Genomic DNA, 26,327 nt, shown 5'->3' with positions numbered 1-26,327 from the left:
ATTTCATTTCGGGAATGAACAACTGATACCAAAAAAAAAAAAAAAAACCTGTGGAAGTTCAGATATGCTTGTAGAAAACCAAGTATAAGCACCTTTTGTACTTTTGCTGATGAGAGCACAATGATTTTAAAATAACAACCTAACAGAAATTGATAGAGTATAGTCTTACATACTGAGAAACACCCAAATATAAGTGAAATGTGATGCCCAGTATGCAGGGTAGAAAATAAAATTCAAAGAGCAATTACTTGTTGGTCAAGCAATGTGAGTATATAACCTATAGCAATGCAACATGTTTTAGGTTATAATAGTTTGAAAATATAACTCATTATTATCATTGAGTAACTTTATAAAATGATTCTGTACTAAAAACTAATCTTCAGATTTTAGTTTTCAAAAACTTTCCAATCAGAGAAAGAATATCGGCTTGCTAAAATTAGTACTTTGGCCTACTTAGCCTATATATGACTTTCCTGGTGGCTCAGACGGTAAAGCATCTGTCTACAATGCGGGAGACCTGGTTTTGATCCCTGGGTTGGGAAGATACGCTGGAGAAGAAAATGGCAATCCACTCCAGTGCTATTGCCTGGAAAATCCCATGGACAGAGGAGCCTGATAGGCTACAGTCCATGGGGTCGCAAAGAGTCAGACACGACTGAGCAACTTCACGTTCACTAGCCTACATATTGGCTTTCCTGGTGGCTGAGAGGGTAAAGCGTCTGCCCGCAATGCGGGAGACCTGGATTCAATCCCTGGGTCAGGAAGATCCCCTGGAGAAGGAAAAGGCAACCCACTCCAGTACTCTTGCCTGGAAAATCCCATGGATTTTTTTTTTTTTTTTGGCTTTGAGTTAGTAATCAGCTCTGTTACCTGCTAGCAGTCTTGGAGTTTGAGCTATGCTGCTCTGTACTACATTTGTTGAGTTCCAATGAATCTGTATCATAGATTCAGTCAAATTACATCAGAAGTTTTCATAATTGACATTTAGGAACAAGAGTTGGGACTCACCTCAAAAAGACTCTGGGTTGTGCATCTTTGACTGGACCTATTTATGTGCCTCAGATTGAATTACATATCTTGATTCCATCATAAACTATGACTAATGCTTGGTTCAGAGAAATGACTCTTACTCTGTGATTGCTGGCTGTGGGTCTCAATCAGGCAGTGGCCTTTCTTCTATAGAGTTCTCAGGGAAAATACTGATACTCTGTGAAATATGTGGTCCTGTTGGATGGCCAATTGTGTGGAAGAACAGTTAGCATGTGGCATGCTGAGGTCTCCAGTCCTAAAAGCAGATGATTCACCACTTTATAAACATCTTTTGCTATAACTGCTGCAGAGGTTTATTTGCAACAAAGATCTTTATCCTCACGCTTATAGAATAAAATACTAATGGTACCCATGTGGCACAACTAAGAAGATAATTCAAATGCTACTTAAACTCCCAATCCTTAATCCATATAAAGCAATGATTGTTGTGGTGGAGCCCCATATGTCTGATGTTACAGATTTGACATTCTGGAGGAAGAACCTTATAATATGAGCAGAGTAAAGGGATCTTCCCTTCTCCAGAGCACGCATGTGTGTTAAGTCGCTTCAGTTATGTCCAAGTCTTTGAGACTCCAGGGATTGTAGCCCACCAGACTCCTCTGTCCATGGGATTCTCCAGCCAAGAATACTGGAGTGGGTTGTCACGCCCTCCTCCAGGGGATATTCCTGACCCACAGACTGAACTGATATCTCTTTATGTTTACCTGCTTTGCCAGAATAGTTCTTTAACACTAGCCTGCAATGCAGAAGACCCAGGCTTGATCCCTGGGTCGGGAAGACACATTTTTGCATAGTCAGATATGACTAGTGACTAACACTTTCACCTTAGAGAGCATTTCTGGTACCTCTAAAATATATCTGGTAATCAATAAACAAGCTAGTTAAAAAGGAGTTCCACACTTTGATTCAAATAGCAAATTAAATTTTACTATAATATTTAAAAAGTGAAAATTTTAAATGTCTCAGATGGGCTTTTGTACCTCTATAACAGGAGTTTTGAATTAACTTTAATATTTACTAATATGAACCAACTGGCAAACCTTCATGGCCTTAATCAAAATAGAAGCTGAAATTATAATTATTATTGTAGATCCCACTATACTTAAATAGATTGCAATTCATACCCTGTAATCTAAAGGACTTATTAAATATAAAGAGATACCCCTCATCCAATGTAAGGAGCAGCGGCTGCACTTTGCAGGAGCAGATGTGAAGACATACCACACATCCAAGGTAAGAGAAACCCAAGTAAGATGGCAGGTGTTGTGACAGGCATCAGAAGGAAGACACACAAACCATAATCACAGAAAACTAGTCAATCTAATCACACGGACCACAGCCTTGTCTAACTCAATGAAACTAAGCCATGCCATGTGGGGCCACCCAAGACGGGCGGATCATGGTGGAGAGGTCTGACAGAATGTGGTCCACTGGAGAAGGGAATGGCAAACCACTTCAGTATTCTTGCCTTGAGAACCCCATGAACAGTATGAAAAGGAAAAATGATGGGGTCATTTTTCGAACTCCCTGGGTCGGTAGGTGCCCAATATGCTACTGGAGATCAGTGGAAAAATAACTCCAGAAAGAATGAAGGAACAAAGCCAAAGCAAAAACAATACCCAGTTGTGGATGCTACTGGTGATAGAAACAAGGTCAGATGCTGTAAAAGCAATATTGCCTAGGAACCTGGAATATTAGTTCCATGAATCAAGGCAAACTGGAAGTAGTCAAACAGGAAATGGCAAGAGTGAACGTCGACATTCTAGGAATCAGCGAACTAAAATGGACTGGAATGGGTGAATTTAACTCAGATGACCATCATATCTACTACTGTGGGCAGGAATCCCTTAGAAGAAATGGAGTAGCCATCATGGTCAACAAAAGACTCTGAAATGCAGTACTTGGATGCAATCACAGAAACGACAGAATGATCTCTGTCCATTTCCAAGGCAAACCATTCAATATCACGGCAATCCAAGTCTATGCACCAACCAGAAACACTGAAGAAGCTGAAGTTGAACAGTTCTATGAAGACCTACAAGACCTTTTAGAACTAACACCCAAAATAGATGTTCTTTTCATTATAGGGGGCTGGAATGCAAAAGTAGGAAGTCAAGAAACACCTGGAGTAACAGGCAAATTAGGCCTTGGAGTACAAAACAAAGCAGGGCAAAGGTTAATAGAGTTTTGTCAAGAGAACACACTGGTCATAGCAAACATCCTCTTCTAAAAACACAAGAGAAGACTCTACACATGGACATCACCAGACAGTCAACACTGAAATCAGACTGATTATATTCGTTGCAGACAAAGATGGAGAAGCTCCATACAGTCAGTAAAAACAAGACCAGGAGCTGACTGTCACTCAGATCATGAACTCCTTATTGTCAAATTCAGACTTAAATTGAAGAAAGTAGGGAAAACCATTACACCATTTAGGTATGACTTAAATCAAACTCCTTATGATTATACAGTGGAAGTGAGAAATAAACTTAAGGGACTAGATCTGATAGATAAGAATGCTTGATGAACTATGGATGGAGTTTCATTACATTGTACAGGAGACAGGGATCAAGACCACCTCCATGGAAAAGAAAGGCAAAAAAGCAAAATGGCTGTCTGGCGAGGCCTTACAAACAGCTGTGAAAGAAGAGAAGCGAGAAGCAAAGGAGAAAAGGAAAGATAAAAGCATCTGAATGCAGAGTTCCAAAGAATAGCAAGGAGAGATAAGAAAGCCTTCCTCAATGATCAATGCAAAGTAATAGAGGAAAACAACAGAATGGGAAAGACTAGAGATCTCTTCAAGAAAATTAGAGATACCAAGGGAACATTTCATGCTAAGATGGGCTCGATAGAGGATAGAAATGGTATGGACCTAACAGAAGCAGAAGATATTAAGAAGAGGTGGCAAGAATACACAGAGGAACTGTACAAAAAAAAGAGCTTCATGACCAAGATAATCACGATGGTGTGATCACTCACCTAGAGCCAGATATCCTGGAATGTGAAATCAAGTGGGCCTTAGAAAGTGTCACTATGAACAAAGCTAATGGAGGCTTCAGAATTCCAGTTGAGCTATTTCAGATCCTGAAAGATGATGCTGTGATAGTGCTGCACTCAATATGCCAGCAAACTTGGAAAACAGAGCAGTGGACACAGGACTGGAAAATGTCAGTTTTCATTCCAATCCCAAAGAAAGGCAATGCCAAAGAATGCTCAAACTACTGCATAGCTGCACTCATCTCACACGCTAGTAAAGTAATGCTCAAAATTCTCCAAGCCAGGCTTTAGCAATATGTGAACCGTGAACTTCCTGATGTTCAAGTTAGTTTTAGAAAAGGCAGAGGAACAGAGATCAAATTGCCAACATGCACTGGATCATGGAAAAAGGAGGACAGTTCCAAAAAAACATCTATTTCTGCTTTATTGACTAACTCAAGCCTTTGACTGTGTGGATCACAACAAACTGCGGAAAATTCTGAAAGAGATGGGAATACTAGACCACCTGACCTGTCTCTTGAGAAACCTATATGCAGGTCAGGAAGCAACATTAATACTGGACATTGAACAACAGACTGGTTCCAAATAAGAAAAGGAGTACATCAAGGCTGTATATTGTCAGCCTGGTTATTTAACTTCTATGCAGATTACATCATGAGAAATGCTGAGCTGGAAGAAGTACAAGCTGAAATCAAGATTGCCAGGAAAAATATCAATAACCTCAGATATGCAGATGACACCACCCTTATGGAAAAAAGTGAAGAGCAACTAAAAAGTCTCTTGATGAAAGTGAAAGAGGAGAGTGAAAACGTTGGCTTAAAGCTCAACATTCAGAAAACTAAGATCATGGCATCTCGTCCCATCACTTCATGGGAAATAGGTGGGGAAACAGTGGAAACAGTGTCAGACTTTATTTTTGGGGGCTCCAAAATCACTAAAGATGGTGATTGCAGCCATGAAACTAAAAGACACTTAATCCTTGGAAGAAAAGTTATGACCAACCTAGATAGCATATTCAAAAGCAGAGACATTACTTTGCCAACAAATGTCTGTCTAGTCAAGGCTATGTTGGTCATGTAGGATGTTAGAATTGGACTTTGAAGAAAGCTCAGCACTGAAGATTTGATGCTTTGAACTGTGGTGTTGCAGAAGACTCTTGAGAGTCCCTTGGACTGCAAGGAGATCCAACCAGTCCATCCTAAAGGAGTTCAGTCCTGGGTGTTCTCTGGAAGGACTGATGCTAAAGGTGAAACTCCAGTACTTTGGCCACCTCATGCGAAGAGTTGACTCATTGGAAAAGACTCTGATTATGAAAGGGATTGTGGTTAGGAGGAGCAGGGGATGACAGAGGATGAGATGGCTGGATGGCATCACTGACTCGATGGACATGAGTTTGGGTGAACTCCGGGAGTTGGTGACGGACAGGAAGGCCTGGCATGCTGCAATTCATGGGGTCGCAAAGAGTCAGACACGACTCAGCGAATGAACTGAATTGAGTGAACAAATAAGTATGCTTCATTTTAATCATCAGAACTACTGCTCTGCCTAAATATCCCACAGGGGTCATGAAAGAAGCTCTAATAAGACACGTAATAAACTAAACTATATCTTTAGCATTTACAACAGGTTAAGAAATTGAGATCCCATGGCCTTTTCTTAACACTTAAAATAGTTCATATGGTTCACTGCATTTTAAAACAGAGTCTTCAAATATTGAAGCCCATTGTAAAAGACATTTATAGAAGGGGTATTTATCACCAGTACTTCTCCATTTAATAGCCAATTTGGGCTTCCCTGGTGGCTCAGACAGTAAAGAATCTGTGAGCAATGCAGGAAACCGAGGTTAGATCCCTGGATTGGAAACATTCTCTAGAGAAGGAAATGGTTAACCACTCCAGTATTCTTGCCTGGAGTATTCCATGCACAACAGAGAGGCCTGGTGGGCTATAGTTTATGAGGTCACAAAGAGTTGGACACAACTGAGCAACTAACACACAAGCTAGGTTGTTCTTAAACCTGGGAAAAATGAACCATAACTCACAGTAACTGAAACTCTAATTCTGTTGAACCACTCATTAAAGGCCTCATATTCAATATTATCTAAGTTACTAGTCCCATCTAATCACTAGGTGGTAATATTTTGCTAATGATTTGGCTCATGTGTGTGCTTAGTCGTTAAGTCATGTCTGACTCTTTGAGACCCTGTGGACTAAAACTATCATGCTCCTCTGTCCATGGGATTTTATAGGCAAGAATACTGGAGCATGTTGCCATTTTTCTCCAGGGGATATTCCCAACCAAGCGACCAAACCCACATCTGCATCTCCGGCATTGGCAGGTGGATTCTTTACCACTGCTTCACCTGGGAAGCCCTGATTTGGCTCATCTCATCTATTTAATGCCAGTTTCAAAAGACACTCAGCTATAGTTTGCCTTTAACTCTAATGAGATATGCTCTCTGCTTTGCACTTTGAAAGGACAATTTTACCTGGCTACACATGAGGTCTTCAGAAGCCTAGCCACTGCATATTGCCTTGGTAGGCAAGATGGTAACTGCATTCAACTTTGTCCAGGAGAACAGGTGACATTACATCTTCCTTCAAGGAGATTCATTTGTCACAATCATTCAAGACAAGCAGATATAAAAGAGTTCACAGAAAGAGGAGGTGCTGGTTTCATTTCCCTACACATATTAGAAGGCCCTGTCACTTGAGTTTAATCCTGAAATATTAATTGGTCAGTCAAAAGCTACTCCATCCTTAACACCATTAAGAAATAAATATTGACTCTCATGGTACCACAGTGTTAAAACAAGCTGAAAATATTTTAGCAATTTTTCGATTTTGAGGGCAACATATTTTTCATTTATAAAAATATGTTTCATTTACTTAAGTCCATTTATCCTGTTACTAGTATACTGAACTACCTTGAATGGGGCCTTTTACTAAAAAAAACAACAACAACAACAAAAAACCTCTAGAATCTTTCCAAATTTTAATATAACTGGTGCTGCCCCTTTCCAACCTCTGACTTTTTCACTGTAAAGGCTTTAGCAACTTCCTCTCATTCCTCTTGGAGTTTCTGGGTCACCCATAGTAACCATAAGTTGCCCATGGACTTCAAATGCAAGAGGTTCCCACCTGTCTTCACAATGTCTTCACAATGACAATGCTGCATACTGGGATCTCCTGGAAACAGAGGCTCTCACAGGCTCTAAGATCATGATCCTCTCTATCCAGCTTTCCATTACACCGTGGATCATGAAAGTAGTACCTTGCAAGCTGGGTATGGCTGCTAAGGCTTTCTTGCTAAAATGGAAATGATACCTATTTGTTAAAGCCAAACCTAGGCCCCCTGGAATAACCAACCCCAATGAGGGTGTGGTCTGCCCTAATCTTAGTTCCTTGACAGATGCTATGGTTTCACAGGCAGTCACTACTCTTCTGAACCCCTTAGCTAGAGGAACTGCTTTGGATCTTGAGTGGATAGCAAAGAAAGTTTGTACATGTCACAGCAAGTATGGCTACCATCATCATATGTAACTCAGCTTCCTGGAGAGCCATTGCTTTTCACATCTTAACTAAGATATCTCTGTTAAAGGACTCAATGATTAGTGCAACTGCCCAAACTTCAGTCAGGCATCTTTACACTGACCACCCTTGTCAATAAATCAGCCACACTGAACATTTTTACAAACTACAGGGCCATTGCCAACTGTCTGACCATGTGGTCTAGGGTTGCCCTTTATGAGGAAAAAAAATTTGAAATCTTGTCTCAGACATTCCTAAAACGCAGATCAATGCCACATGTGCCTCTACACAGAGTTCTAGTCATTCTTGATAATGATCAAGGTACTCATTTCACTTCTCACCATTTGCTAAGCTCTGGAACAAGGTGTTCAATGAATTTTCATCTCCTTAACTAAATGGATCTACTACTCACAAAGTACCACTGTGGCTATAAACAAGTTCAAACATGGCACAATTCACTCAATCAAACACTGAGAGTGAATTGTGATGAAGGCTGATCCATCCTTGATCTTTAACTGCTCACAAGTTTCAAGCTCTCTTCCCCATCCCCCAGTTTCCCTTTTGCCTGATATTTGGGCAAGCTGATAAGAATCCCTGTATGCAATGGGAATTTTGAATCTCACAAGCCCTGACCAGCATGTAGGAGCTTTCACTCCAGTATCACCCCTATAAAACCCAAAGCCAGCCAGCTTTCTTTGCTCCCTTAAGCAATTTTGGATCTGCTTGGATACAATTTTGGATACAGTCCTGTTCTTCTCAGAAAGCCTCATTGTATGAGTGATACATCTTTTTTACCCTCTTGGTCAATGTGTGGTATCATGAGTCTTGACATCTGAACCAAACTTGAATGGGGGGATCCTATTCTAGCTAGTGACCAAATAATTAAATAATATAATTTTACATATGATAATTAAATATTCCTTACCCTGAAATATTAGGCTCAAAAAAATTTTCCTTTCTTACAATAGTAAAATTAGCTTAGTCATTTTGTATACTGACATTAACACAATCATCAGTTTTAAAAGAGTAAAAGAGCCTTCCTTTTCAAGTGTTTCATATTTAACTAGTGATGATAAATAGTATATACAAATTTTGAATAAACACACATTTTATGAAGATTATTCATCATTGTTAGATAAGTAAATTCAATATTTACAAAAGACAAATCATTAAATTTGATACGAATGTACTGCTAAAAAATGAAGCATCATACACTTCAAATATAAATAGCCTTTATTGACTGTAAGAGTTTATTCATTACTGAAAACTTCTCACCAGGCAAAAACAGAATGCCAATAAAATAATGTAGTGACCTAATGAGAATAAAAAAAAAAATCTCAAAACAGTTTGTCACTAAAATATGGGGAAACTCAGTGACAATAAATTACTGAATTAAGTATAAAGACAGGTAACAACAACATAAATTATGTAAACAATGCTGAATAAAATAGGACATTTGAGAACACTGTAAGATCAAAAGGGAAATGGTTGACAACAAGGGATTAATCTCCAAAATATAAAAACAGCTCATGTAGCTCTACATCAAAATAAAACAAACAACCCAATGAAAAAATGGGCATAAGATCTAAATAGATATTTCTCCAAAGAAGACATACAGATGGCCAAAGAGCATACCAAAAGTTGCTCAACATCACTACTGATAAGAAATGAAAATCGAAACTACAACCTCACACCAGTCAGAATGGCCATGGTAAAAAAAAAAAAAAAAATCTACAAACAAGAAACACTGGTTAAAGTGTGGTGAAAAGGCAACTCTCCTACACTGTAAGTGGGAATGTAAATTGGTACAACCACTATGGAGATTCCTTAAAAAATGAAAAAGAACTGCAATCCCACTGCTGGGTGTATATCTGAAGAAAACTTATTTGAAAAGATCCCTGCACTCCGATGTTCACCTAGCACTATTTACAATGGCTAAGAAATAAAAGCAATCTAAATGTCCATGGACAGAGGAATGGATTAATAAGATATGGTGTATATATATGTGGTATACACACACACACACATAAACACACACACATACATATATATATATACACACAAACACACATATGTATATTTGTTGTTGTTTAGTTGCTTATTTGTGTCTGACTTTTTGTGACTCCATGGGCTGCAGGATGCCTGGCTTCCCTATCCTTCACAATCTTCTGGAGTTTGCTCACTCATGTCCATGTCCATATGCGTACACACACACACACACACACACACACACAGTGGAATATTACTCAGTGATTAAAAAGAATGAAATAATGCCGTTTGCAGCAACATGGATAGACCTAGAGATTATCATATCAGACAGAGAAAGATGATATCATATAATATCATTCATATGTGGAATCTAATTAAAATTATATAAATGAACTTGTTTATAAATAGAAACAGATTAACAGGTTTTGAAAACAAATTCATGGTTATCAAAGGGGAAATGTGAGGGGGAGGGAAAAATTTGGAGCTTGGGATTAACACACACTACTATATGTAAAATAGATACTAATAAGAACCTATTGTATAACACAGGGAATTCTATTCAATATTCTGTAATAACCTATGGGGTAAAGAATCAAAAAGAATGAATATATGTACTGATATAACTGAATTGTCTATATATATGTATACACATATATACATTTATATATAGTGTGTGTGCATCTTAGTTTCAATCCATTTTGGTTTTTCCTTCTAAGTTTAAAGGAGACCTAAATTTTTAAAGACTACTTTTCATAGACTGAGTTTACACAGAAAACTGAAAGATGTATTGCAAAAATAGATTGTATTCAACAACCATCATTCAATTTCCTAAGTCTATAAGATGGAAGGGAAGTAATACATTTAATGTATATAATAAGGATTAATGAGATAGTTGTTAATAGATCATAAGTTTTAATAAAGTTCAAATTAATTTAAAAAACAAGTATAATCATATTTTGTAAGCAATATCATAGAGAAAGATTTTTGCAGATTGACTGGGAGGAAAAACACCACACTAGGAAATATAAAGACAACAGTTGTGAATAAGAAACAAAATATGTAGAGTAGAAGAAAAGTTTAAGGTGATGATAGCTAATTTAAAGATAAGACAAAAATCTTTTCCCACAGCAAATACACAGAAGGTTTTGGTAACTCCATGCCCCTGTACAGAGTATACTAGACTGACAATAACTTTGTGTGACTTAAGGATTCATGAATTTGAAATCTATGCAACCAATAGTCTACACAACAACAAAAGATAAGAGATAGGGCAGATATCTGGGAAATCTAAGAAGGAAAACCTAAAAAGGTTTTCATGCACATTTCCAAGATGCCACTTTTGAAAGTTAGCCTTGAGAAAAAGCAAGCTTTATATCTTAACAAATACGTGTTCGGTATGGGTCTTAAAGAAGGTGAGACTATCTGGGAAGCTAAACACAAAGTTAAGTCACCATAGACTATCCTGGATTTCCTCAAGGTAATTTACATGTTGGAATTCTCCAAGAAATCTGAATGTCAGTTTACATTCTATACAGTTAGTATTTGATACATGCTTTGTAGAGTAATTTATACTAGGATTTTCTACATAAAACTATAGTAATATAGTCTATCCTCTGTAGTGTGTTGAATAGAGTCCCCTCAATATTCAACCCCACCCAGGCACTCAGAATATCATTGCATTTGGAAAAAGGACCTCTGCACATGTAACTGTGGAGAAGGAGGTAGCACCCCACTCCAGTACTCTTGCCTAGAAAATCCCATGGACGGAGGAGCCTGGCAGGCTGCAGTCCATGGGGTCGCTAAGAGTCGGACATGACTGAGCGACCTCACTTTGACTTTTCACTTTCATGCATTGGAGAAAGAAATGGCAACCCACTCCTTTATTCTTGCCTGGAGAATCCCAGGGATGGGGGAGCCTGGTGGGCTGCTGTCTATGGGGTCGCACAGAGTCAGACATGACTGAAGCGGCTTAGCAGCAGCAGCAGATGTAACTAAGATTCAGATGAGGTTATGGATTAGGGTGGATGCTAAATCCTACAACTGGTGTCCCTAGAACAAATGATACAAAATGATACCAGGGTGGGTTGCCGTGCCCTCCTCCAGGTGATCTTCCTGATGCAGGAGTTGAACCCAAATCTCTTGTGTCTCCTGCACTGGCAGAGGGTTCTTTACCACTGGGTAGCCATTCCCTTCTCCACTAGCGCCACTTGGGTGATGCAGCTACAAAACACAGAACTTCAAGGACTGCTTGGGGCCATTAAAGTTAGGAAGGATTCTTCTCTAGGATCTGCAGAGGGAGTGTAATGTTACTGATACCTTGATTTCAGGGGTCTAGTCTCCAGAACTGTGAAAGAATAAACCTCTGTTGTTCTAAGCCACTAAATTTGTGATACTTTGTCAAGGCAGACTGAGGACACTACTACATTTATTTTGCAGATACTTTCCAGAATGTAAAGAGTGGGTGATGGAAGAAGGGGAAGAGAGGAAGGAGATCAGGAAGCGATGATACTTTCAAAAGGCAGTGTTTCATGTGAAATTAATTGAGGTACAATTATACTAATCATGAATCATTTCTCCTGCATTATAGTTTGAAGAGGCCCTCTAGGTTTTTAAAATCCTATCTCCTTAGATTGCTTTAAGCATCTTGCTTTACCAACTGGTCCATCTAAAATCTTCAATTTTTCCCTCTCTACTACATTTCTGTTAGGCTTTAAGCTAAAAACTCCATTACTTTCTATCCCAAGAAAAAACAGACAAAAACAAACACTAGCCTTTGACTAGTATGGTACTTTGATTATAGCTCTTAACTCTTTCTGTTTTATCTCAGCCAAGGTTATGGAAATAGAAGTCCACAACATTTATTCCCCAAATTTACTAGCCACTTCCTCCTTGCAAAATGACTTTGGCCCCACACTACAGGTATAAATACATAATATCAATAAAAATATTTCCCCCAACAATGTCAACAGTTCTCTTATATTCAAAATATCTATCCTATACCAAATTCAAAATAAAATTTGTCTGCTATGTTTTTGGCACTTAAACACAGTGCATGAAGACTACAGCAAACAAACCATAAGGGGAAACAACTTATTGTTAAACATTAAGATGAAGGAAAAATAAAACTTATTTTATTAATAAACTATGGTATTTTTTTGACTGCCCTTTGTGTGTCATGTAGGATCTTAGTTTCCTATTAGGGAATTGAACCCATGACCCCCACAGAGGAAGTGTGGAGTCTTAACTACCGGATCACCATGGAAATCCGAAATAGAACATTTTTAAATTAAAAAAAAAGAAATTAAAAGGGAAATAGTTCGTTAGAAGAAAGACAACTAAATATCAATAACTGACCCATAAATGTTATTTTCTAAGTATTTAGAACCAGAATCCTACAGAATGAATATTACCAGATGACCCCAATATATGAAGTTGAAATGAAATCAATGATGCTAATAAAAGTGTTATGAATTGATGACTCTTATCTAGAAAAACCTAAAGACAGAAATTCACTGACAGTATTCACTGTCAACCAGTAGAATTACATTACATGCACATTTACTTCATATGAACTCAAATCTACACAGGGCAACAATAAATATATGAAAGCAATTTTGTAGTAAATGACCTGTAAGAAACCAAACTAGCTCATCTGGTATTATCCGAACAACTGCTATCTTTCTAACACTGGAGGAAAAAATGTCCTGTTAGAATTGTTGAGATAACATGGCTTACACAAAATAATGTGGATGATCTTCTATGGCTGACATGGTATTTTCATGGGTAATGTTGATTATATGTGGTTTTCTCCTTATATAATGACTTCAGAAGTTTAACCCTTGTAAAAATATGAAATCTCAATAAATAAATCGATTGTATTGACAGATATTCTGCTACCATATTTAAAAATTAAATTCTAAGTGTCTGCATATAAAAGATATGGAGGAAGAAATGGTTATAATTTGGAATAAATGACAGGAAAAAATGTGAAAAGTGATATGTTATGAAGTGATACCAAAAGTCATAAAACACAACACAAAAGCAACAGAAGGAAATCATGGCAAAGTGAAAAAGAGAGGAAGAAACAAACAAAAAGAAATTTTGATCTGCAGAGATCCAGTACATGTTGCTTGATTATCTCACATTAAAGAGGGAAAGGCAGGACCAAGGAAGAAATCTATGACTGCAGTTTTTAATTCCTCTATTTTGTTTTCAGAAAATTTCAAGTGATCAATAGGTGATTAGATATTCACTGGAGATGTAAAGCACAAAATATGTGTTTTCATGCTTTAATTATGTAATATAAATGTTTTATTTTTAGTCATGTTACTCTTAAGACCCTAGGGCTACTGAGTAATCCATGTCATTTTATTTCAACTTTTGAGGTTAGGAACACCTATGAATGTGAACATAAAGTGTGTTTGTATGTGCATCCATGTGTGTATGTGATTCACGATATACTATATAATGACTTACACATATTTTATTTAATTATAAAATAACTCTAAGAAATAGACACATCACCTCTATTTCAGAGATACGAAAAGTAATTAGTTAAATGGAAAAGGCAGATTGAGCTGTGTTCTCAATCTGGAAATCTGTCTCCAAAACTGGCATTCTTAACCCAATAGTATGAATTATCGACTATGACATACTATATATAAATAGTCTTATTACTACTAACAATAGCTCTGCTCCACAGACATAATGATCCCTGCTTTACACATAAAGAAACTGAGTTTTGAAGAAGTTATGTTTATTTGTCCAAAGACAGATAGCTAAAGTGTGACAAGCTAAAATTAGATTAGAATCTGCTTGACTTCATATAAAGTTTGAAATAAAGAATGATGCAACATTTATAGAAAAAATAAAATCAGTTTCCTTACTAATTAATCAGTGTACCTGATTTTATCCACAGAAAATCCAAGACTTATTTGAAAAAATTAGTGTTAAAAATCACCAATTATTGGTTGTATTATTTTTCATATTAAGATAATTCAATTTTACTTACATTAACTCTGCTAAAATAAAAATTCCATTCACTAGGAATCCATTAATTTAATTTTAATCAGAACTTTTTCCTTCTCTTTTTGAATATATATACATATATAGGCTACTATCAAATACCTCCTGGTGACCAACATGCGTATGTATCAGGAAAGGAAATGTGATTTTCTTCTTTTTCAATCCTTTGGCTGCATGGCATCTCAAGAACAGAATCTAACAGAACAAATTAATGGCTTCCAAAGAGACTCAGATAGCCATGCAGTCTTCTGGATTAGCACTACTAAGATTCTATCAGTCACCATGTAATATTTTTGGTGACTGGGGACTACAAAGCCCTCTAGAAAGGGAAAACTCTTCTGGGCACAAAAGGCAATACAATAAACACAATTATATGGATTGTGTTTTTCTTTCTAAACTGTCCTTTTCTTCATAATCAAACAGCTCAACTCTGAATAAATCAATCAACATGCTAAGGAATAAGAGATTGCAGAAAAAGACACTGTGCTAATGTTGGTGTCATCGATTCTATTTCAAGGTTAAAATAAAAGATTTAGTACTTCCCGTCTGATGATAATGTTCTCTTTACTAAGTTGTGGATCTTGGACTTGTTTCAGAATAGAGAAAAGGAGGATATATAGGTAAATTCTCGTTATAAGAAATTGGACTGGAAGCATCAGCTTATTTTATTATCAGCAGAAACATTAAGAGAAGATGTGATCTAAAATCCTTGATATAATAAAATCTATATCCTTCTGCTAAAATACTGTCATCCTGACCCAGACATTCATTTCCTAGCAAATCCTTCACCTTGTAACACAACGCTGTAAATCTAAATTGTAGAAGTCTAAAAAACTTTCAGCCTCTCTCCCACACTTTCCTGTTTGCTAAATTTCCTTTGCCTATCCATCCATAAACAGAGCTTAACCTGGGTTAGGTCCAGCTGATTTCAGATCCAAAACCTTTAGAAGCCAGGTAAGTGACTTCTAAGACTTGTGATCAGGGAGATGTGAAGTCAGCAAAGGACACATTGTCTTCTCAGTGCCAAAGTAGAACAGATTGTCAGGTTGACAAGATGAGCTGAAATGTCCTTTGCTGTCTTTTTATATTCACTGCTGTCATAGAAACTAGGTGCTTAAAATAAAAATATTTTTTATCTCTCTGAAAATGTGTTTATAAAATATAAAACTAATATAATTGTTTTGTACATATTTTATCATTATTATAACAGCTCCATATTTGAATATATGCATATTTGGCAGAGCAGACTTTGCTTTATGCTCTGGTAATTTCCCATTTTATGAAATTCCAATATGAAGGCACTTGCAGGGTTACTGGATGTACTTATTTTTAAAAATTAAAAACAATCCTGTTTTCATTTTTATATTGTTGTTCACCTGTGTACTTGACTATAAATTCCGAATGCAAAAAATAACCTCAAAATTTTATTATTACAAAGCTACTATCTAAAAATAATTTTCTGAGTAAAGTACTTTATGTAAATATTTTCATTAAAAAGCAACTAACATTTTGAATAGCATACAGTGAAAATAAAGCATGTTTAGAATGATATACTACATGATGAGATGAATCTTACTTACCAAACTCCTTGGGAACTGCTATAGAATAAACACAATTATGTCCCACACTGTAATTTTTTGGATAGTTTGGTGATAGAACAGTGCCTTCTGAACCTGTTGAACGACTTCCACATGGTGCTGAAATTAAAAAATATTATTTTTAGAAAAAATTTATATTATGAATATTTTCTTGATATAAAAATATGGCTAACTGATTTTAAGGTATATCATTATTTACATGTTTTAACAAGGGTCCTCATTGTCAAATATTTTAAAAATAAAAAATTGTGCACATAGAAAAATGTTTAAGTATTCAGATTTACTCTTCTTAGAAGCAAAGTAATATAATAAAATTACAGTGGTGCTATCTATCTCTAGAGGTAATAATGGTGGCCTGCTTTTATTTTTGATAAAAAGGTAAAGATAATCATCTCTTTTAAAATGATGAGAAATTACACATGCAAGTGGGAAATTGTTTTACTCACCACCCAGCTTTGAATCTACTCAAAATCAACTGTGATTATGCTCCCATAAAATTAGGTATTTCTATACCCAGGACAGGGATGGCTGCATAAACACATTCATCCACTTATCTAAGTAAAATATTCTCTCATCAATCTCTTATCTGCTTATGATTTACATTTAAATCAGGAGTTGCTGATGGTGCATAGAGATGGTGCATTTTTGCTACCTCAGCCCCAAATGTGCTGTGTTCCTTAAAAAGATGAGGGTGAAACTGATTTCTGGAAAATTTGTAGATAGTGGTTCTGTTGTTCACAAGATAAGAGGATGTTTTGGATTTATAGTTCTGGAACACAGAGAAAGATCTGGGCTACTAAAGGGGTTATAGTTATCAAAGCAAAATATGATAGTTGATATCATTTAAATGAATGGGTTCTTCCAGGAATTATGTAGAATGAGAAAGATGGCCAAAGAGGAAGCCTGGAGAATGTCAAAGTAGGATTAGGGGGTGGCCGCGTGTGACCAGTTGCATATGACTTTTTGTGACCCCATGGACTATAGTCGTTAGGTTCCTTTGTCCATTGGATTTTCCAGGCAAGAATACTGGAGTGGGTTGCCATTTCCTATTTCAGGGGATTTTCCCAGTCCAGGGATAGAACCTGAGTTTCTTGCATCTCCTGCATTGGCAGCAGATTCTTTACCACTGAGCCACCTGGGAAGCTGAGAGGGTGAGACAAAGAATTTAGTCTATTGGGAACCAAGGAGGAGGAAAGTTAAATGAAAAGAAAGTGTCCAAAAAATGTTTGGAGATGGAAATGGAAACCCACTCCAGTATTTTTGCCTGGGAAATATCATGGACAGCTGAGACTGGAGGACTATAGTCTATGACATCGCGGAGTCAGACACTACTTAGCAACTGAACAACAACACATAATCAGGCAGATTGTGATTCTGGAAAATAGTTCTTGATGGAAACGTGGCATAAAATGGAATGAAGTGACCTAGCAATATGGAATACAGAGTTTTGTAAGAAATTAACATTTGTATATAGAATAATAGTTGGAAATGTTCAAAAAATAAAGTTTTTGGCTAAAGGGAAAAACAAAATGTTGTGTTGCAAAGTGGTAATAAATGGGAAAAAAAGCATTTGAGGGGGGTTTGGAGGTCTGGAGAATTATGCAGCAGGAAACTGCTTCTCCAGACTCTGGTTTCCTCCAGGAGAAATGCTGCCCAGGCATGCCAGCCTGCTGGCACCACCTCTTATGCCCTGGAGATGCAGGAGCTTCTTGATTGGTGAGCCCAGGACAGAAACTTTATTGTTGATCTCCTCTTCAGCCTGTTTAAGGATCAGTCTATTGAGGAGGTGGCTGTGGTTGTTGGGAGACACCTGTAGCTGCTTAAGAAGCCCACTGTTACTGTTCCTCAGCTTCTACTAATATTAATATTGGGTTCAGAGTGCTTTTTACATCTACTGTATCCTTCAACTTTTCTGTTTATTCATTCTAGTAATGTTTGAGAGTTTGAAATTGAAATTCCAATTGAAAATCAAAAGAATCTACTTAGAGAATAATCATAATATACAGTAAAACTATATGTAAATTTTTCTGTATTTTCCAAGTCTTCTATAAATGTGTTACCATACTTTCATAATCTAAAAAATAAGAAAGAAAAAGAAAAAAATTAAAGCGGATGACTTGACTTCCTTCTGCTTATCACTTAATTTGCCTCGAATTTATGTAGGGGAGATGCCCTTCAAATATCAGAAAGGAAGTTATTGGTATTATACATACAATAGTTTTAACAAGAGTAGCTTTTTGCAAATTATAACCAGGAAATCAAATCCAGTCTACCAAGAAAAGTTTCAAATTTTTAAAGAGTTAAGGAACAAAAGAAAAATTAAATCAGAATATGCTACAGAGATATATGTGGCCAGCAAAGCCAAAAATATTACCTGGCTCTGTGCAAAGAAAGTTGTTAACCCTTTAACTAGAGTAGAGAAGGGTAGCTAGACTATAGTTGGATGAAGAATAGCTGTTTATAAGGATATACTAAAATAATCAGAATCTTAACAATGAACAGAAGGAGAACTTTGGAATAGCTGGTGGAAGATGCAGGCTGAATGAATTTTTGTTATTGATTTATTTAATAGGGGAAATAGAGTCATTAAAATGGGAAAATCTGGAACACTGACTTAAGAGGCTTGTGCTGTGCTGATTCACTCAGTCATGTCTGATTCTTTGCAACCCCATGGGCTACTGCCCACTAGGCTTCTCTGTCCGTGAGGATTCTCGCGACAAGAATACTGGAGTGGGTTGTCATGCCCTCCTCGAGGAGATCTCCCCAACCCAGGGTTTGAACGCAGGACTCCAGCATTGAAGCTGGATTCTTTACTATCTGAGCCACCAGGGAAGCCCAAGAATACTGGATTGGGTAGCCTATCCCTTCTCCAGGGGATCTTCCTGACCCAGGAATCAAACTGGGGTCTCTTGCATTGTAGGCAGATTCTTTACCAGTTGAGCTAATGTAAAATCAAAAACTAAAACTGAGTGATTAACTTTAGAAAGCATTAGTGACAGTCCTCTGTTACTTGAGAAAAGTGCTAAAGAAAAATGAAAATACACAGGTTTTATGCTGGGAATTTACTGGAATTAATGCCCGATTTTTCTTTTAAAGAACTGAATGCAGTGGCATTAGGTGGCTTGAAAAGAGTCATGAGTTTGAAAAAGCCAAAGCTTTTGATGGGTTTCTGACCAAAGTTTAAAGATACAACAATATATTCAAAAAACACACACATACAAAACAAACAGCAAGTTGTACTGAGTTGGGTGGCTAATGAATGTTTTACCTTTTTTCCTTTTAATGTTCTATAAAATGGTAATAAATAGTAAGAATTATACATATTAAAATTATAAATATTAGAATTCCCCAGAACAACAAATTGACAATGATGATAATAACCAAAGATGTATTGCTCTCATCACTCATTATTGTTTGAGATTAGAGTAGTCAGGTGTATTCTTATTTTGGCACTGATAACTGTATTCAAATAATAATTTTACTGATGAGAGAATCACTCAAGAATAAGTAGCATGCTTTACATTAATTTTCTTTCTTAATTTAAAGTGCTCCAAAATGACAATACTTTGAAAGAATATGACAAATGTTCTTATTTTTACATTTGGAAAGAATGACTAGAAATAAGAGCTTCTAACTTAAGTTCTGCTTTTTGACTTAGTCATGAACATTCTGCTATTCCACATTACCATGCATCTTACTGATAGCCTCAATGTGTTTTGTGTTATTTCATTTTGTATAATGGACATTTGGAGGCAGCTCTTGTTAAAAATCTCATTTATAAAATATGAAAATATGATTTGTTTTATATATGTATATAATGCATACACTTATGTATACATTAAATGTATAAATGTATACATTTATGTATATAATGAATATATACAGGGTTGCTGTATAATCACAGCTCTTTATGGTACCTAGTATTATGTTAGATCTTGTTATTTGTACTGGAAGCAATGATTTTATATTTTTTCTGGTCATTACTTACAGTATGTCCTATTTTATGGTCATTTATGTTGAATACTGTGATGACTGACACTATTTTATGCAGTAAGTTATGCTGCAGTAAACTTATGCAGGAAAATTCACTATCCTGTGAGGTAAAGATGTAATCTGTTGTATGTTTATATAAATCCAAATGGAAGAATGACTAAGCCAGGACAACTTTATTAATTCTTCTAAAGTTGATTCCTAGATGCTTTCTGTATTCACTTCTCTCTTCCTGTTTTAATTTCATTTTATTGGTTAGTTCAGAAAAGGTCAGCCTTTAACTTTCTGGCTCTATTAAACAATCAGTAGAATAAAAGCAAGGCAGGACCTTTTATTTATGCTATTTCTGCCATTTGACTCATACCTGTTGGCCTTTTGTCAAACTGGTTGTGTTTTTAAACAGCAGATATCCATTGTGATGAACTGCATAAGAACTCACCTGTTCCTTATTATAACTTATATGATACATATGACTACCCTTAAATCTCTATTAATAGCATTTTTGTAGAACACATGTATTTTGGGAAGACATGGTTCCATGATTAAGTAAAATGAACACCATTTTATGCTATGAGACTTAACTGAGACTTTAGTAAAGTTTGGGGAATGTCATACTCCTTCTTACAAACTTATTTGATCATGAAGACCCTTTTTCATTTCATAGGACCAATGTTCCTCAGGATATACTTTACAAAATGCTAATTCTAAAATGTGGTATTACTTTGAAAATAATTCTAACATTTATATTATTTGCTGTAATTAGTTATGATTTCATAGCACTAAAGAATTATTTTATATATACATATAGAGTGAAAAAATTTAAATACAAAAAATGTGAAATGGCCTACTGTATCATAAAATGCCATTATTCTCTTTTTAACCACTTTCATTGAGGTATAGTTAAAGTGTTGTGTTAGTTTCAGATGTACAACAAAGTGACATATGCATGTATATATTGGAGAAGGCAATGGCACCCCACTCCAGTACTCTTGCCTGCAAAATCCCATGGACGGAGGAGCCTGGTAGGCTGCAGTCCATGGGGTCGCTAAGAGTCTGACACGACTGAGCGACTTCACTTTCACTTTTCACTTTCATGCATTGGAGAAGGAAATGGCAACCCACTCCAGTATTCTTGCCTAGAGAATCCCAGGGATGGGGGAGCCTGGTGGGCTGCCATCTATGGGATAGCACAGAGTCGGACACGACTGAAGCGACTTAGCAGCAGCATACATATATATCCTTTTTTTCAGGCAAAATGCCATTATTCTTGACACTTTCTCCCTGACTTGCTTACATCTTCCTGTAGCTTATCAGCCTCTCCTCTCCTCTCTGCCACTGTAACTATTGCAAACAAGACTCCCAACAGTTTCCATTTGGGCTCTTTCAACAGACTCCAAGTTCCACTCATCTCCACAAGTTCCTATCATAGCTAGTGACTTTTAAAACACAAAAGTCTTAGAATTTTCCTTTTCTCTTTCTAGAACATATCCGATACACAGTAGGTTCTCCATAAATGTCTATTAGGTGATTAAATGAACTATGCTTGCCCAGACCGTGCTCTTCTAAAATGGTGTTCCACTGTCAGCACAACACAGACATTTCATTTGGCTGAAATTACCCCAGAAATTGACTTAAATCCAAGACATTCAAGGTATACCCTGTCCTGCTTCTGCCATTCCTGGTGCTGCTTGTATGCGTGTACAGGGCATACCTGGTACCTCTTTTGTGAAACAGCAGTTAAGGAGACTCCAGTGCTCGCCATGGTGGATGACAAAAAGCCTAAGGAAGGACTCATGACTGGCAGCAAATATACTGACTTGAAGGTGTTAGTGAGGCTAATTCAGTTATTTTTTTTATTCCAGTTATTTTGCTCTCACTGTTTTTTTTTTTTTTCTTTTAAGAGCATCATAAAAATCCTTGCATACCTTGTTTGATTGGAGAATTTTAAAGTTTTTCATTTATCATTGTAAACCAAGGGAAATTTTATAACATTTTTGTACATAGCTGTTACATGTAGGACAGTCTGTCTTTAAGTAGGGATATGTGTATGTGTGTGTATGAATGAGTGTGTGCTCAGTCACATCCGACTCTTTGTCACACCATGGACTGTAGCCCACCAGGCTCCTCTGTCTATGAAATTTCCCAGGCAAGAATACTGGAGTGGTTGCCATCGCCTTCTCCAGATTTGCTGGATCCAGGGATGGAACCTGAGTCTCTTGCATCTCCTGCATTGGCGGGTGGATTCTTTACCACTGATCCATGTGGGAAGCCCTAAGTAGGGAGAAATTTCTGTTAAAAGAAATGAATCCGAGATAGTTTTTTCTTCAAGTCAAGTGTCTTATTGTTTAAATAAACATCTTGTTTAAAATGGAAAAAAAAAAAAGATACATCCTTTCAGTAAATCCATGTAGGCCTTTTTTTTTTTTCCTTTCTCTGGGATTGAAATATTTGCTGTTTCTTTGATTACCAGGAATCAGTATTGCTTTACATTTAGAGACACTATATGTGTACTGGAAATACATGAAAGGATAAGATTGTTATAATCTGATAGACTTTGGCCACCTCATGCAAAGAGTTGACTCATTGGAAAAGATTTTGATGCTGGGAGGGACTGGGGGCAGGAGGAGAAGGGGACGACCGAGGATGAGATGGCTGGATGGCATCACTGACTCGATGGACCTGAGTCTGAGTGAACTCTGGGAGTTGGTGATGGACAGGGAGGCCTGGCGTGTTGCGATTCATGGGGTTGCAAAGAGTCGGACAAGACTGAGTGACTGAACTGAACTGAACTGAGCCACATGGATACTGAGTTTCACTGAAGGAATGGCAAACATATCTACCATTCATTTCACAGTGGCAAATAGTTTATCTGTCAATAGCATACCCTCACTGAGGTGGCAGTCACCCACACAGTTCAATATTGTATTATTTTTATTTTCCCCTCTTTTCCTGTTTGCTTTTTTAATCCTCCTTTGGATGAATCTGTATGATTTAGTTTGTACAAGGAAAATATGTTCATGCTGTAACTATACTGTGAACTAAGAAGCAGTGATGCAATAAACAGATATGGTATTTCTAGGGAAATCTGTGGAAGACCAAAACTACATTTTAAGGATTCTAGAGCAATAAAAAGGACTTCCCACTGATGGTTTGACCAAGTGTGTGCGATGGAAGAGGATGAGGTACCTTCCACTGAGAGAGACAGAAGGCTCTCAAATCATTTACATGGAAGAGGTACTTATGTGTGCATATATCTTAGACATTTTATATTATATTATATTATACAGTCTTAAACTACTCACAATTTCAATTCTGTATTTTCATTGTGTAATGTATAATTTATCATCAAATATACTCTATAATGAAAATTACTATATAATATATAAATTTTTCTCAGAAAGCAAGTTAGATACTTTCAAAAGTGATGAACCCTTACAGGTCAAAAAAGAGCAATATGGTATACATTAAATCAATGATTTACTAGATGTTGCCTGTGACCCCTTCAGGCTGAAAGAACTGCTGTACTTTTTATAAAAGTATGGTCCACTTCTAGTGGACCCTGATATAGCCCAACTGAATGTCACAGAGCAATACTGCATAGGAACCTGGAATGTTAGGTCCATGAATCAAGGAAAATTGGAAGTGGTCAAACAGGAGATGGCAAGAGTGAACATTGACATTTTAGGAATCAGTGACTAAAATGCACTGGAATGGATGAATTTAACTCAGATGACCATCATATCTACTACTGTGGGCAAGAATCCCTTAGAAGAAATGGAGTAGCCATCAGAGTCAACAAATGAGTTTGAAATGGAGTACTTGGATGCAATCTCAAAAATGACAGAATGATCTCAGTTCATTTCCAAGGCAAACCATTCAATATCACAGTAAATCAAGTCCATGCCCCGACTAGTAATGCTGAAGGAGCTGAAGTTGAATGGTTCTATGAAGACCTACAAGACCTTTTAGAAATAACACCCCAAAACAATGTCCTTTTCATTATAGGGGACTGGAATGCAAAAGTAGGAAGTCAAGAAATACCTGGAGTAACAGGCAAATTTGGCATTGGAGAACAGAATGAAGCAGGGCAAAGGCTAATAGAGTTTGCCAAGAGAAATCACTGATAATAGCAAATACCCTCCTCCAACAACACAGCAGAAGACTCTACACATGACAATCACCAGATGGTCAACACCGAAATTAGACTTGATTATATTCGTTGCAGCCAAAGATGGAGAAGCTATATATAGTCAGCAAAAACAAGACCAGGAGCTGACTGTGGCTCAGGTCATGAACTCCTTATTGCCAAATTCAGACTTAAATTGAAGAAACTAAATCATATCCCTTATTATTATACAGCGGAAGTGGGAAATAGATTAAAGGGACTAGATCTGATAGACAGAGTGCCTGATGAACTATGGATAGAAGTTCGTGACATTGAACAGAAGACAGGAATCAAGAACATCCCCAAGAAAAGGAAATGCAAAAATGCAAAATGACTCTTTCAGGAGGCCTTACAAAGAGCTGTGAAAAGAAGAGAAAAGAAAAAGAAAGGAGAAAAGGAAAGGTACACCCATTTGAATACAGAGTTCCAAAGAATAGCAAGGAGAGATAAGAAAGCCTTCCTCAGTGATTAGTGCCAAGAAATAGAGGAAAACAATAGAATGGGAAAGACTAGAGATCTCTCCAAGAAAATTAGACATACCAAGAGAACATTTCATGCAAAGATGGGCACAATAAAGGACAGAAATGGTATGGAACTAATAGAAGAAGATATTTAGAAGAGGTGGCAAGAATACAAAGAAGAACTGTCCAAGAAAGATCTTAACAACCAAGATGACCAGGATGGTGTGATCACTCACCTAGAGCCAGACATCCTGGAATGTGAAGTCAAGTGGGCCTTAGGAAGCATCACTACAAACAAAGCTAGTGGAGGTGACGGAATTCCAGTGGAGCTATTTCAAATCCTGAAAGATGATGCTGTGAAAGTGCTGCACTCAATAGGACAGCAAATTTGGAAAACTCAGCAGTGGCCACAGGACAGGAAAAGGTCAGTTCTCATTCCAATCCCAAAGAAAGACAATGCCACAGAATGCTCAAACTATCACACAATTTCACTCATCTCACACGCTAGTAAGTAATGTTTAAAATTCTCCAAGTCAGGCTTTAGCAATATGTGAATGTGAAATTCTTGATGTTCAAGCTGGTTTTAGAAAAGGAAGAGGAACCAGAGATCAAATTGTCAACATCGTCTGGATCATGGAAAAAGCAAGAGAGTTCCAGAAAAACATCTATTTCTGCTTAATTGACTATGCCAAAGCCTTTGACTGTGTGGATCACAACAAAATGTGGAAAATTCTGAAAGAGAAGGGAAGACCACCTGACCTGCCTCTTGAGAAATCTGTATGCAGGTCAGGAAGCAACAGTTAGAACTGAATGTAGAACAACAGACTGGTTCTTAGTAGGAAGAGGAGTACGTCAAGGCTGTATCTTGTCACCCTGCTTGTTTAATTTACATGCAGAGTACATCTTGAGAAATGCTGGGCTGGATGAAGCACAATCTGGATACAAGATTGCCAGGAGAAATATCAATAACCTCAGATATGCATATGATACCTCCTTTATGGCAGAAAGTAAAGAAGAACTAAAGAGCCTCTTGATGAAAGTGAAAGAGGAGAGTGAAAAACCTGGCTTAAAGCTCAATATTTGGAAAATTAAGATCATAGCCTCTGGTGCCATCACTTCATGGCAAATAGATGGGGAAACAGTGGAAACAGTGGCTGAGTTTATTTTTCTGGGCTCCAAAATCACTGCAGATGGTGACTGCAGCCATGAAATTAAAGACCTTCACTCCTTGGAAGGAAAGTTATGACCAACTTAGACAGTATATTAAAAAGCAGAAACATTACCTTGCCAACCAATGTCTATCTAGTCAAGGCTATGGTTTTTCCAGTAGTCACCTATGGATATGAGAGTTAAAGAAAGCTGAGCACCAAAGAATGGATACTTTTGAACTGTGGTGTTGGAGAAGACTTTTGAGAGTTCCTTGGACTGCAAAGAGACCCAATCAGTCCATCCTAAAGCAGATCAGTCCTTAGTGTTCATTGGAAGGACTGATGTTGAAGCTGAAACTCCAATACTTTCG

General features: G+C 37.1%; 1 protein-coding gene across 2 annotated transcripts in view; it reads right to left on the bottom strand.

Annotated features, from left to right (window-relative positions):
• The window catches only part of CSMD3 (CUB and Sushi multiple domains 3), a 1,392,034-nt gene that overhangs the window by 215,466 nt on the left and 1,150,241 nt on the right, over nucleotides 1-26,327 (bottom strand). For both annotated transcript variants that reach the window (XM_060393469.1, XM_027973090.3), the window contains one exon: nucleotides 16,175-16,291. In XM_060393469.1, the coding sequence (XP_060249452.1) occupies nucleotides 16,175-16,291 (117 nt within the window). The remainder of the gene's footprint in view (nucleotides 1-16,174; nucleotides 16,292-26,327) is intronic.

Source organism: Ovis aries, chromosome 9 (assembly GCF_016772045.2).
Source record: "Ovis aries strain OAR_USU_Benz2616 breed Rambouillet chromosome 9, ARS-UI_Ramb_v3.0, whole genome shotgun sequence".
Classification (NCBI taxonomy): Eukaryota; Metazoa; Chordata; class Mammalia; order Artiodactyla; family Bovidae; genus Ovis; species Ovis aries.
This window is presented reverse-complemented; position numbering and strand designations above follow the sequence as displayed.